Source organism: Bombina bombina, chromosome 3 (assembly GCF_027579735.1).
Source record: "Bombina bombina isolate aBomBom1 chromosome 3, aBomBom1.pri, whole genome shotgun sequence".
In the NCBI taxonomy this organism is placed as follows: domain Eukaryota; kingdom Metazoa; phylum Chordata; class Amphibia; order Anura; family Bombinatoridae; genus Bombina; species Bombina bombina.
The window spans coordinates 671,938,843-671,952,438 of record NC_069501.1 but is presented as its reverse complement, the minus strand read 5'-3'; the positions used below and the strand labels follow the sequence as shown (position 1 = coordinate 671,952,438).

The 13,596-nt window shown below is 39.7% G+C and overlaps 1 protein-coding gene across 1 annotated transcript in view; it reads left to right on the top strand.

Moving 5' to 3' along the window:
- Positions 1–13,596, top strand: part of AP2B1 (adaptor related protein complex 2 subunit beta 1) — a 457,689-nt gene that overhangs the window by 360,785 nt on the left and 83,308 nt on the right. Inside the window, exons 17-18 of the mRNA XM_053707425.1 lie at positions 3,423–3,568; positions 4,343–4,472. Coding sequence (XP_053563400.1) covers positions 3,423–3,568; positions 4,343–4,472 — 276 coding nt within the window. The remainder of the gene's footprint in view (positions 1–3,422; positions 3,569–4,342; positions 4,473–13,596) is intronic.

The window sequence follows — 13,596 nt, the reverse complement described above, 5'->3', positions numbered from 1 at the left end:
AAAGCTTGATTTTATCTAAGCGGGGGTTCTCTGATTCGGTCATTGATACTTTGATTCAAGCATGTAAACCTGTTACTAGAAAGATTTACCATAAGATATGGTGTAAATATCTTTATTGGTGCGAATCCAAGAACTACTCATGGAGTAGAGTAAGGATTCCAGAGATTCTGTCTTTTCTCCAAGAAGGATTGGAGAAAGGGTTGTCAGCAAGTTCCTTAAAGGGACACATCTCTGCTTTGTCGATTTTACTTCACAAACGTTTGGCAGATGTTCCAGACGTTCAGTGTTTTTGTCAGGCTTTGACCAGGATTAAGCCTGTGTTTAGACCAATTTCTCCACCCTGGAGTTTGAATTTAGTTCTGAACGTTCTTCATGGGGTTCCGTTTGATCCCATGCATTCCATAGATATTAAGTTGTTATCTTGGAAAGTTTTGTTTTTGGTTGCTATTTCTTCTGCTCGTAGAGTTTCTGAGCTTTCAGCGTTACAATGTGACTCGCCTTATCTTATCTTTCATTCTGATAAGGTGGTTTTACGTACCAAACCTGATTTCCTTCCTAAGGTTTTTTTCTAATAAGAATATTAATCGGGAAATTGTTGTTCCTTCATTATGTCCTAACCCTTCTTCTAAGAAGGAGCGTATGTTGCATAACTTGGACGTGGTCCGTGCCCTGAAGTTTTACTTGCAGGCGACTAAGGATTTCCGTCAATCATCTTCATTATTCATTGTTTTTTCTGGAAGGTGTAGGGGTCAGAAAGCTATGGCTACCTCTTTCCTTTTGGCTGAAGAGTATCATTTGCCTGGCGTATGAGACTGCTGGACAGCAGTCTCCTGAAAGAACTACGGCTCATTCCACTAGGGCTGTGGCTTCCTCATGGGCATTTAAAAACGATGCAACTTGATCGTCTATTCACACTTTTTCCAAATTCTACAAATTTGATACTTTTGCTTCTTCTGAAGCTGTTTTTGGGAGAAAGGTTCTTCAAGCAGTGGTGCCTTCCGTTTAGGTTCCTGTCTTGTCCCTCCCTTTCATCCGTGTCCTGTAGCTTTGGTATTGTATCCCACAAGTAAGGATGAAATCCGTGGACTCATCATATCTTGTAAAAGAAAAGGAAATTTATGCTTACCTGATAAATTTGTTTCTTTTACGATATGACGAGTCCACGGCCCACCCTGTTATTTCTAAGACAGGTATGTACTTATTTTTATAAACTTCAGTCACCTCTGCACCTTTGGCTTTTCCTTTCTCTTCCTAACTTTGGTCGAATGACTGGAGGTGGAGGGAACGGAGGAGCTATATACACAGCTCTGCTGTGGTGCTCTTTGCCACTTCCTGTTAGCAGGAGGATAAATTCCACAAATAAGGATGAAATCCGTGGACTCGTCATATCGTAAAAGAAACAAATTTATCAGGTAAGCATAAATTTCCTTTTTTTCCTTATCAATACATTTTACAGGTGATTAGAGACAGGGTGGATACGATTTATATAAAATCAGTTAAAATCACAATTTAAATCTCTAGTCAGTAAGACTCAATTTAAACCAATGGTTTTCTACTGATTTGGTTATATATCATTAGAAATACATAGAAATACATAGATACATAGATCAACTCACAGTTATTTTAGAATTATCTATCTCCAGTTTAAAATGTTAATAATTCATATTTGAACAACTTTTCTGCTGTACTTTTTTTGGAAGGAGAAAAGTAATCATTACTTTAATAATAATTTAAATAGTTTTTTAGCTAAAACAATAATATTATAGGTTTCACTTAAATTTGTACTGCTTGTCCCGCTTTGAATTTGAAATGAGTATTAAAAAAAAAAAATTATTTGGAAGATACCAAACTTAATTCGATTCTACCTTCTTCTGTATCATATGACAACTATCAGCCAATCACAAAATGCCTATATGTATATACTGTGCACTCATGCACATGCTCAATAGGAGCTGATACCTCAATGTATGCATATACAAATATTGAACACATTTTTATAATTAAATTGAAAAGTTTTGTGTGTTTTTTTAATTGCATGCTTTATCTGAATCATGGAAGTTTAATTTTGAATTTAGTGTCTCATTAAGAGGTAAGAGGTTAATTCTGTGTACAAATATTTCAGAGGAACAATGGGATTAAGGTCTTTTTCTTAAAGGGATATGAAACTCAAAAACATTATTTTGTGATTCGGACAGCATACAATTTTTAAAAAGTTTCTAATTTTTTTCTATAATCAAATTTTCCTTGTTCCTATGGTATTCTTTGTTAAAGAGTTACTTAGGTAGGCAGGAGCACTAGATAGTACTGCCATCTAGTACTCTTGCAAATGGATGTCTAGTGCTCTGGACATGTGCACGCTCCTGAGCTTACATCTCGGGTTTTGAACAAAAGATACTAAGAGTACAAAGAAAATGTGATACTAGAAGTAAAGTTGTTTAAGAATTGCATGCTCTTTCTGATTCATGAAAAAAGAATCTAGGGTTGCATGTCTCTTTAACTCTGTATGTTTATTTTACAACTTTATTGTAAGGAGGAGGCAAGCTATCTCTGCAGACACAAATTCACAGGTTTGAGAACTGCAAAACCAAATGTATAACATTTTAGAGAGAGAAACATTGCCCAAAATCTTACAGAAACCTGGGGCAGCGTGACATTATGAATGGTCTAATGGAATTATATTACAAAAAAAATAAGCATTGCAGCCTTGAATATACAATGTTGTATGAATAAAAACTAATCCGTATTTCAGGATGAATATCCTTTGAACTATAATGTGCCTTAAATAGAATAGCATTTATCAAATACAAATCCAATTTAAATAAACAATCATTTATTTACTGTTTGTATCCTCCCTGATGTTGTTTAATGCCTCTCTAGCAGGGGCATTAGATACTAAATATATTCTTGTAAGGGGACCTTGTACTGTTCTCTTGTAAAAGTTCTTATGTATCCATTTACCAGCAGTAGTGCTTAAAGGGACATGAACCCCAAATGTTTTCTTTCATTATTCAGGTAATGAAAACAATTAAAAAAAAGTTTCCAGTTTACTTGTATTATCAGATTTGTTTCATTCTTTTGTTATTCTTTGTTGAAAAGATATCTAGATAGGTAACATGCACATGACAGGAAATAGGGCTGCCATCAAGTGCTCTTGCTAATGTATAACAATGTTGCAAAGCTGCCATATACTGCTGCAGACACATGCACACTCCTGATCTTACATCCGTTTCAACAAAGGTTACCAAGAAAACAAAGACAATTTGATAATAGAAGTAAACTGGAAAGTTGTTTTAAATTGTATGCTCTTTCTGAATCTTGAAAAAAAAATATTGCGTTGTTTGTCCCTTTAAAACTAATATAACAACAAATGGGATTGACGTGTTTTTATTTCTGGTGTGTAATAGAGGTCCTTGCTCTTACAGGTTTGGCTGCCTGCTGTAAAAGCCAAAGGACTGGAGATCTCCGGCACATTCTCACACAGACAAGGACACATCTATATGGACATGAACTTCACCAACAAAGCTCTGCAGCACATGACAGACTTTGCTATCCAGTTTAACAAGAACAGGTGAAACAATCAAGTTAAATAGGTGGTGCCTGATATGTGTTAATATACAAACTATCAACAGACTGTAGACCAATGTCAATACAGAACTGAAAGATTTGCATGAACAAATGACGAATATGACTCCAAGTGGCGGCATTTGGTTCTTTTCGGAGCCGGACTTACTCTTTTGAAAGAGCAAAACACAAATATCTGGATTTGCACTTTCAAACAAATAAATCCAACACCGAAAGAACCGAAAGCCACTACCCACGGGCGTATTTTATATGGCTATATGACAATAATTATCAGATAAAGACAATAAATATTAGGTATGTGCATTTGTCATTCGTTTGAATGAACGGCTGGCGAATGCACATACCTCATATTTAATGTCTTTATCTGATCATTATTTTCGAATAGTCAATAAAATTGTCTTAAAAGGCATAAACTATTCTTGATGTGATGCCTTTTTTTAAAAAAAAAAAAAAAAAATAGTTTTATATTCTTTTTCTAAACATGCTGTAAAATCTGTCAGTTCAGTAATATAACCTGCTCGATAATAGCTAAATATAAAATCTGGGGTATGAGCAAAGAGATGATACACACAGAAAAGGCCACTATCTAGATATATTCAAGTGCAAACTACAGTGTCAGGTATGTGAGAGTGTTCTGAACTCTTGAGTTGCCTTTGGAATTAATAAGTTAAGTAAGAGTTTTTCTGGTCTTTATTTATTTTATTTGATTTCTGAATCTTAGATAATGAAATGACTTAACGCTGTCTCTTTCTGACATCAGCTTCGGAGTCATTCCAAGTGCCCCTCTGGCTATACACACACCCCTGATGCCAAACCAAACCATTGATATTTCTCTCCCTCTTAACACTCTTGGTCCTGTCATGAAAATGGAACCACTAAACAACCTCCAGGTAAATTTCTACCTCACAGACAAACATATTCCCCTAATTTTTATATGCTGAAGATCTATTTAGATGTTTAGAAAACAATTTAGTTATCAATGCTTCCTTTATTTCTAAAGCCAATCTATTTAATGGATTTGACACTAGTGAGATCTGTAGATTTAATTTTATTACACACATTTGGAGTCTGTTAAGGTGTGCTATGCATTTGCACATTCACTTTTTTAGACTATCTGCTCTGCTGGAAGTTTTGGTCCATGTATTCCCATAGAGCCATCTGCTCATTCTATTCATCCCTACTGAGGCATCTACAAAAATCACTTAGCGTGTATCGCCTATGCCAGACATGTCATTAGTAACCCTGCCATAGCCAACATGACTGTTCTGCTTCCATTTCCCTTATGGCAGCTTTCAAGGATAATGGCGCAAATGCAGGTGGCAGTGTGCCCCAGAATTAATACCCCATCTGTATTTAATAATAACGTATCAAGTGCTTTTGATTCTAACATTCATTAATTCCTTGCATTCCGTTTCACAGCTAAAATAAAAAAATTATTTTCTTTCTTAATGAGAGATTATTTTTTTCTTTAATGATTGAATCATTAATCCAATGTGTTTAATGACTTTAAATTGCAGTTTTATCATAGATTATGTGTATTATGTATATCTGTTGTATATTGGCTCACCCTCTTTGCATTCATCAGTTAACACAAGGTTTTCTTTAAAATCTGCAGCTGGTTTAAGCAATTTGCAAAATTATTTGGAAAACCTAGGTTAGACCATTCGCTTTTTGCCCCATCTAGAGAATGTGTGGGACATGCACGATTATTACAAAAAAAGCAAGATCTGATTAGCGGCCCCTTTAACAGTTCGGGTTTTATATATCTTGAGCATTATGCTTTCTATACAGTAGATATTGAAAATAATCACTCCCCTTGAAAATAATCACATTTTGTTACTTTGCAACCTGAAATTAGGACAGACACCGTTTTTGTTTATCCAGTTGTAATTACTCAGTGCAACTTATAACATCCAAGTGAAAGATACAACACCAACATGTCAGGCAAAAATAAATAAAATTCAAAAACAGAATCACTGAGTTGCAAAAAGAATCACCCCCTTGTGTCAATATTTTGTTGAACCACCTTTTGCTTTAATTACAGCCTTTAGTCTGTTAGGATATGTCTCTAATAACTTTGCACATCTAGACTGTGCAATATTTGCCCACTCTTTTTTGCAGAACTGTTGCAGCTCTGTTACATTTGATGGTGACCGTTTGTGGACTGCAGTCTTCAAGTCATGCCACAGATATTTAATGGGGTTTAAAGTCTGGTTTCTGACTAGGCCATGCAAGGACATTCACATTTTTTCTCCTTCAACCAGTCAGTGTGTGGTCATTTTTTCTGTGTGTTGGGTCATTGCTTTGCAGCCTGAAATAAAGACAGACACAGTTTTTGTTTATCCAGCTTTAATTACTCAGTGCAACTTATAACATCCAAGTAAAAGATATAAAACCAACATTTCAGGCAAAAATAGACAATTCAAAAACAGAATCACTGAGTTGCAAAAAGTATCACCCCCTACTAAAATTATTTGTAAGCTAAATCAGGTGTAGCTAATTACCTCTCAATGGCACACACAAAGCCATTTGACCTTCAACTGTCATCAGCTGTATATATTGATTAGCTCTGCATGAAAAGAGCTTTCCTAGAACATCTCAGTTCCTGGTAGTACAAATGAAGCAAACAATCAATTAGTTTAAAGAATTATGTATACTGTCTCTTTAAATCTTTAGAGATAAGTGGAGGTGTGTACAGGTTACATCTCATGCAGTGAACAAGTGCTTTTTTGGCCGTTGAGCCCTTTTATATGTTTTTAAATTTGTGCCTCAATAAACTTTTTGATATTTTACCACTGTGTGAATGATTGTGCTGTTGGCTGCAGTGCGCCTCTCTTGGGTCCTTTTATCAATGCCTAGTCTGGGCTCTGACTAGGCCATACAAGGACATTCACCTTTTTTCTCCTTCAACCACTGTGTGGTCATTTTTGCTGTGTGCTTTGGGTCATTGTCATGTTCGTAGGTAACGCTTCTTAACATTGACAACTTCTTGGCAGAGGGCAGCAGATTTTCCTCAAGAATTTGATGGTATTTTTCCACATCCATTATTCCTTCTATCCTGACAAGTGCTCCAGTGCCTGCTGTAGAGAAACACCCCCGTAACAGGATATTACTCCATGCTTTACTGTAGGTATAGTGTTATTTGGATGGTGAGCTGTATTGGATTTCCTCCAGACATATCGTTTGATGTTGAGGCCAAATAATTTAATTTTAGTCTCATCTGACCATAACACCTTTTTCCATGTGACCTCAGAATCTCCTAGGTGTGTTATGGCAAAGCTCAGTCGTGAGTGCATGTGGCCTTTCTTAAAGAGTGGCTTTTTTCTTGCAATACAAGCCACATTTGTGGAGAATTTGTGATATTGTTGTTACATGCACACAATGACCACTCTTAGTCATAAATTCCTGCAACTGCTTCAGAGTTGCTGTGGGCCCTTAGTAGCCTCAGCCTCTCTGACCAGTTTGTAGTGGCATCATGATCCAGAGGGTCTGTGTTGTACCAAATACCTTCTACTTCTTAATAATAGACTTCACTGTGCTTCTAGGCATTGATAAAGCCTTTGATATTTTCTTGTATCCATCTCCTAACTTGTGCCTGTCCACAACATTATCCCGGAGATCTTTTGACAGTGCTTTGCTACCCATAGTTGATTGTTTGCTTCAGTTGTACTACCACGGACTGAGATGCTCTAGGAAAGCTCTTTTCATGCTGAGCTAATCAATATGTCCACAGCTGATCACAGTTGAAGGTCAAATGGCTTTGTGTGTGCCGTTGAGAAGGTAATTAGCTACACCTGATTGAGTTTACAAGTAATTTTAGGAGGGGGTGATCCTTTTTGCAACTCAGTGATTCTGTTTTTGAATTGTCTTTATTTTTTCCTGAAATGTTGGTGTTATATATTTTACTTGGATGTTATAAGTTGTAATTACAACTGGATAAACAAAAACTTTGTCTGTGTTTATTTCAGGCTGCAAAGCAACAAAATGTTATTATTTCTCCTACATTGGTGTGTCCGGTCCACGGCTTCATCCTTACTTGTGGGAATATTCTCTTCCCTAACAGGAAATGGCAAAGAGAGCACAGCAAAAGCTGCCCATATAGCCCCCCCTCTTGCTCCGCCCCCCAGTCATTCTCTTTGCCGCTCTGAACAAGTAGCATCTCCACGGGGATGGTAAAGAGTATGTGGTGTTAGTTGTAGTTTTTTATTCTTCTATCAAGAGTTTGTTATTTTAAAATAGTGCCGGTTTGTACTATTTACTCTAAAACAGAAAGTGATGAAGAGTTATGTTTAAAGAGGAGTATGATTTTAGCAGCAGTAACTAAAATCAATTGCTGTTCCCACGCAGGACTGTTGAGCCCAGAGAACTTCAGTTGGGGGGAACAGTTTGCAGACTTTTCTGCTCAAGGTATGACTAGTCCATTTTCTAACAAGACATAGTAATGCTAGAAGACTGTCATTTTCCCTTTTTGGGATCGGTAAACCATTTTCTTAGACTCATAACAGAATGAAGGCTTATTAATGGGCTATATACTGGTTGACACTATTGTGGGCTAAATCGATTGATCTATACAATATTTATATGTCTTTTGGAGTGTTTTGGAACTTGAAAACACTTTGGGAACGTTTTTTAATCGCCTGGCAGTCGTTTAGACACCTATTCTAGTCAGGAAGGGCCTTTCACTCCAGTATGCAGATGGAGGAGGCCTCATTTTCGCGCCTTAATTGCGCAGTTACTTCTGGAAGCAGTGCATGCAGCTTCATGTGAGAAGGTCCGGTGGCCATTAAAAACGATTCTGGAAGGCTTATTTCTGTGGCGAATATCCCCTAAGGAAAGGTGAAGCCGCAGCAAGGGCTGTGGCTGGGACTGTAGTGGGTTTAAGCTGGTAAAATGATCAAATAGCTCCGGTTTGCTCATTTAAGGGGTTACAAACTTGAAATTTGGTGTGCAATACTTTCAAAGCATTAGGGTGCAAATTTGGTAAGGATCGGATATTTCCTTCATAGTTTTTCACACATTCAGAAATAAAGTGTGCTCTGTTTAACATTTAAAGAGACAGTAACGGTTTTGTTTAAAAATGGTTTTATTGCATTAATAGCCTGTATAAGCCTGTCTAACATGTCTGTACCTTCAGATAGAACATGTTCTGTATGTATGGAGGCCAAGGTGGTCCCCCCTTTAAATGTATGTGAGAATTGTGCCATGGCGTCCAAACAAAGTAAGGACAGTACTGTCACATTTAATAAGGTTGCCCAAGATGATTCTTCAAATGAAGGTAGTGGGGGTAGTTCACCATCCTCTCCTTCTGTGTCAACACCAGTTATGCCCGCGCAGGCGACACCTAGTACATCTAGCGCGCCAATGCTTGTTACTATGCAACAATTAACGGCAGTAATGGATAATTCTATAGCTAATATTTTATCTAAAATGCCAGCATTTCAAAGAAAGCGTGATTGCTCAGTTTTAAATACAGCGGATGAGCAAGGGTGCGCTGACGATAATTTATCTGTCATACCCTCACACCAGTCAGAATTGGTAGTGAGGGAGGGTCTGTCGGAGGGAGAAATTTCTGATTCAGGAAAAGTTTCTCAACAGGCAGAACCTATTGTGACGTTTAAATTTAAGTTAGAACATCTCCACGCCCTGCTTAAGGAGGTGCTAACTACTCTGGACGATTGTGACTCTTTGGTCATTCCAGAAAAATTGTGCAAAATGGACAAATTCCTAGAGGTCCCTGTGCACCCTGATGCCTTTCCGATACCCAAAAGGGTGGCGGACATAGTGACTAAGGAGTGGGAGAAACCAGGCATACCTTTTGTCCCACCTCCTATATTTAAGAAAATGTTCCCCATTGTCGACTCAAGGAGGGACGCATGGCAAACAGTCCCTAAGGTTGAGGGGGCAGTTTCTACGTTGGCCAAACGCACGAATATTCCCAGACAGTTGTGCTTTCAAAGATCCTATGGATAAAAAATTGGAGGGTTTGCTTAAAAAGATATTTGTTCAGCAAGGTTTCCTCCTCCAACCAATTTCGTGCATTATTCCTGTCACAACGGCGGCGTGTTTTTGGTTAGAAGAACTAGAAAATTCGCTCAATAAGGAGACTCCATATGAGGAAGTCATGGACAGAATTCACGCACTTAAGTTAGCTAATTCCTTTATTTTAGATGCCGCTTTGCAATTGGCGAAGTTAGCGGTGAAAAATTCAGGTTTTGCAATTGTGGCGCGCAGAGCGCTCTGGCTAAAGTCTTGGTCGGCGGATGTGTCTTCCAAGACAAAATTGCTTAATATTCCTTTCAAAGGTAAGACCCTTTTTGGGCCAGAATTGAAGGAGATTATTTCAGACATCACTGGGGGAAAAGGGCCATGCCCTCCCACAGGATAGGCCCTTTAAGGCTAAGAATAAATCTAATTTTCGTTCCTTTCGCAACTTCAGGAACGGACCGTCTCCTAACTCTGCAGCCTCTAGACAAGAGGGTAACGCTTCCCAGGCTAAGCCAGCATGGAAACCAATGCAAGGCTGGAACAAGGGTAAACAGGCCAAGAAGCCTGCTGCTGCTACCAAGACAGCATGAAGGGGTAGCCCCCGATCCGAGACCAGATCTAGTAGGGGGCAGACTTTCTCTCTTTGCTTAGGCTTGGCCAAGAGATGTTCAGGATCCCTGGGCACTAGAAATAGTCTCTCAGGGTTATCTTCTAGAGTTCAAGGAACTTCCTCTAAGGGGAAGGTTTCACATGTCTCGCTTATCCTCAGACCAGATAAAGAGACAGGCATTCTTACATTGCGTAGGAGATGTATTAAAGATGGGAGTGATACACCCAGTTCCAACAGTGGAACAAGGTCAGGGGTTTTACTCAAACCTGTTTGTAGTTCCCAAAAAAGAGGGAACTTTCAGACCAATTCTGGATTTGGTTCAAAATGGAAACCATTCGAACGATTTTACCAACAATCCAGGAGGGTCAATACATGACTACCGTGGATTTAAAGGATGCGTACCTACATATTCCTATCCACAAAGATCATCATCAGTTCCTAAGGTTCGCCTTTCTGGACAAACATTACCAGTTCGTGGCTCTTCCGTTCGGTTTAGCCACTGCTCCCAGAATTTTCACAAAGGTGCTAGGGTCCCTTCTAGCGGTTCTAAGACCAAGGGGCATTGCAGTGGCACCTTACCTAGACGACATCCTAATCCAAGCGTCGTCCCTTTCCAGATCAAGGGCTCATACAGACATTGTATTAGCTTTTCTCAGGTCTCACGGGTGGAAGGTGAACGTGGAAAAGAGTTCCCTGTCCCCGTCTCCAAGAGTTCCTTTTCTGGGAACAATTATAGATTCTGTAGAAATGAAGATCTTTCTGACAGAGGTCAGAAAATCAAAGCTTCTAAAGACTTGTCAAGTTCTACAATCTATTCCTCAGCCTTCCATAGCTCAGTGCATGGAAGTGATAGGTCTAATGGTTGCAGCAATGGACGTGGTTCCTTTTGCTCGAATTCATCTAAGATCATTGCAACTGTGCATGCTCAGACAGTGGAATGGGGATTATGCAGACTTGTCTCCCCAGATTCAAGTAGACCAGTTAACCAGAGACTCACTCCGTTGGTGGTTGACTCAGGATCACCTGTCTCAGGGAATGAGTTTCCGCAGACCAGAGTGGGTCATTGTCACAACCGACGCCAGTCTATTAGGCTGGGGCACGGTCTGGGACTCCATGAAAGCTCAGGGTCTATGGTCTCGGGAAGAGTCTCTTCTCCCGATAAACATCTTGGAACTTAGAGCGATATTCAATGCGCTCCGGGCTTGGCCTCTACTAGCGAAGGCCGGATTCATAAGATTCCAGTCGGACAACATGACGACTGTAGCTTACATCAATCATCAGGGAGGAACAAAGAGTTCCTTGGTGATGAGAGAGGTATCCAAGATCATCAAATGGGCGGAGGATCACTCCTGCCATCTATCTGCAATTCACATTCCAGGAGTAGACAACTGGGAGGCGGATTATTTGAGTCGTCAGACTTTTCATCCGGGGGAGTGGGAACTCCACCCGGAGGTCTTTGCCCAGTTAACTCAATTATGGGGCATTCCAGACATGGATCTGATGGCATCTCGTCAGAACTTCAAGGTTCCTCGCTACGGGTCCAGATCCAGGGATCCCAAGGCGACTCTAGTGGATGCATTAGTGGCGCCTTGGTCGTTCAACCTAGCTTATGTGTTTCCACCGTTTCCTCTCCTTCCCAGGCTCGTAGCCAGGATCAAACAGGAGAAGGCCTCAGTGATTCTGATAGCTCCTGCGTGGCCACGCAGGACTTGGTATGCAGACCTGGTGAATATGTCATCGGCTCCACCATGGAAGCTACCTTTGAGACAGGATCTTCTAGTACAAGGTCCATTCGAACATCCAAATCTAGCCTCTCTGCAGCTGACTGCTTGGAAATTGAACGCTTGATTTTATCTAAGCGTGGGTTTTCAGATTCAATTATAGATACTCTGGTCCAAGCCAGAAAACCTGTGACTAGGAAAATTTACCATAAAATATGGAAAAAATATATATGTTGGTGTGAATCCAAGGGATTCTCTTGGAGTAAAATTAAAATTCCTAATATTCTTTCCTTTCTCCAAGAGGGTTTGGATAAAGGGTTGTCAGCGAGTTCTCTAAAAGGACAGATATCTGCTTTGTCTGTTTTGTTACACAAACGCCTGGCAGCAGTGCCAGATGTACAAGCTTTTGTACAGGCCTTAGTCAGAATCAAGCCTGTTTACAGACCCATGACTCCTCCTTGGAGTCTAAATTTAGTTCTTTCAGTTCTTCAAGGGGTTCCGTTTGAACCTTTACATTCCATTGATATTAAGTTACTATCTTGGAAAGTTCTGTTTTTGGTTGCTATTTCTTCTGCTAGAAGAGTTTCTGAATTGTCTGCTTTGCAGTGTGATCCACCCTATCTGGTATTCCATGCAGATAAGGTTGTTTTGCGTACCAAACCTGGTTTTCTTCCAAAAGTGGTTTCCAACAGGAATATTAACCAGAAAGTAGTTGTTCCTTCTCTGTGTCTGAATCCAGTTTCGAAGAAGGAACGTTTGTTACACAATTTAGATGTGGTCCGTGCTTTAAAATTCTTTTTAGATGCAACAAAGGATTTCAGACAGACTTCATCTTTGTTTGTTGTTTATTCTGGTAAGAGGAGAGGACAGAAAGCTACTGCTACCTCTCTTTCCTTTTGGCTGAAAAGCATCATCCGATTGGCTTATGAGACTGCCGGACGGCAGCCTCCTGAACGAATTACAGCTCATTCTACTAGAGCTGTGGCTTCCACATGGGCCTTCAAGAACGAGGCTTCTGTTGATCAGATATGTAACGCAGCGACTTGGTCTTCTCTGCACACTTTTGCCAAATTTTACAAATTCGATACTTATGCTTCTTCGGGAGAAAGGTTTTGCAAGCCGTGGTGCCTTCCGTTTAGGTAACCTGACTTGTTCCCTCCCTTCATCCGTGTCCTAAAGCTTTGGTATTGGTTCCCACAAGTAAGGATGAAGCCGTGGACCGGACACACCAATGTAGGAGAAAATAGAATTTATGCTTACCTGATAAATTTCTTTCTCCTACGGTGTGTCCGGTCCACGGCCCGCCCTGGCTTTTTAGTCAGGTTTCAAATTTTTTCTTTCTCTACACTACAGTCACCACGGCACCCTATGGTTTCTCCTTTTTCTCCTAACCGTCGGTCGAATGACTGGGGGGCGGAGCCAGAGGGGGGGCTATATGGGCAGCTTTTGCTGTGCTCTCTTTGCCATTTCCTGTTAGGGAAGAGAATATTCCCACAAGTAAGGATGAAGCCGTGGACCGGACACACCGTAGGAGAAAGAAATTTATCAGGTAAGCATAAATTCTGTTTTTCAAGGGGGGTGATTCTTTTCTTGTTCTTGTGTAGATTTATACACATTCAGTATACAATATTGTATTCATATTGGCTATTAATGCTGCTTCCCAACAGATTGTCTATGACTTTACTATAAACTGTGAAT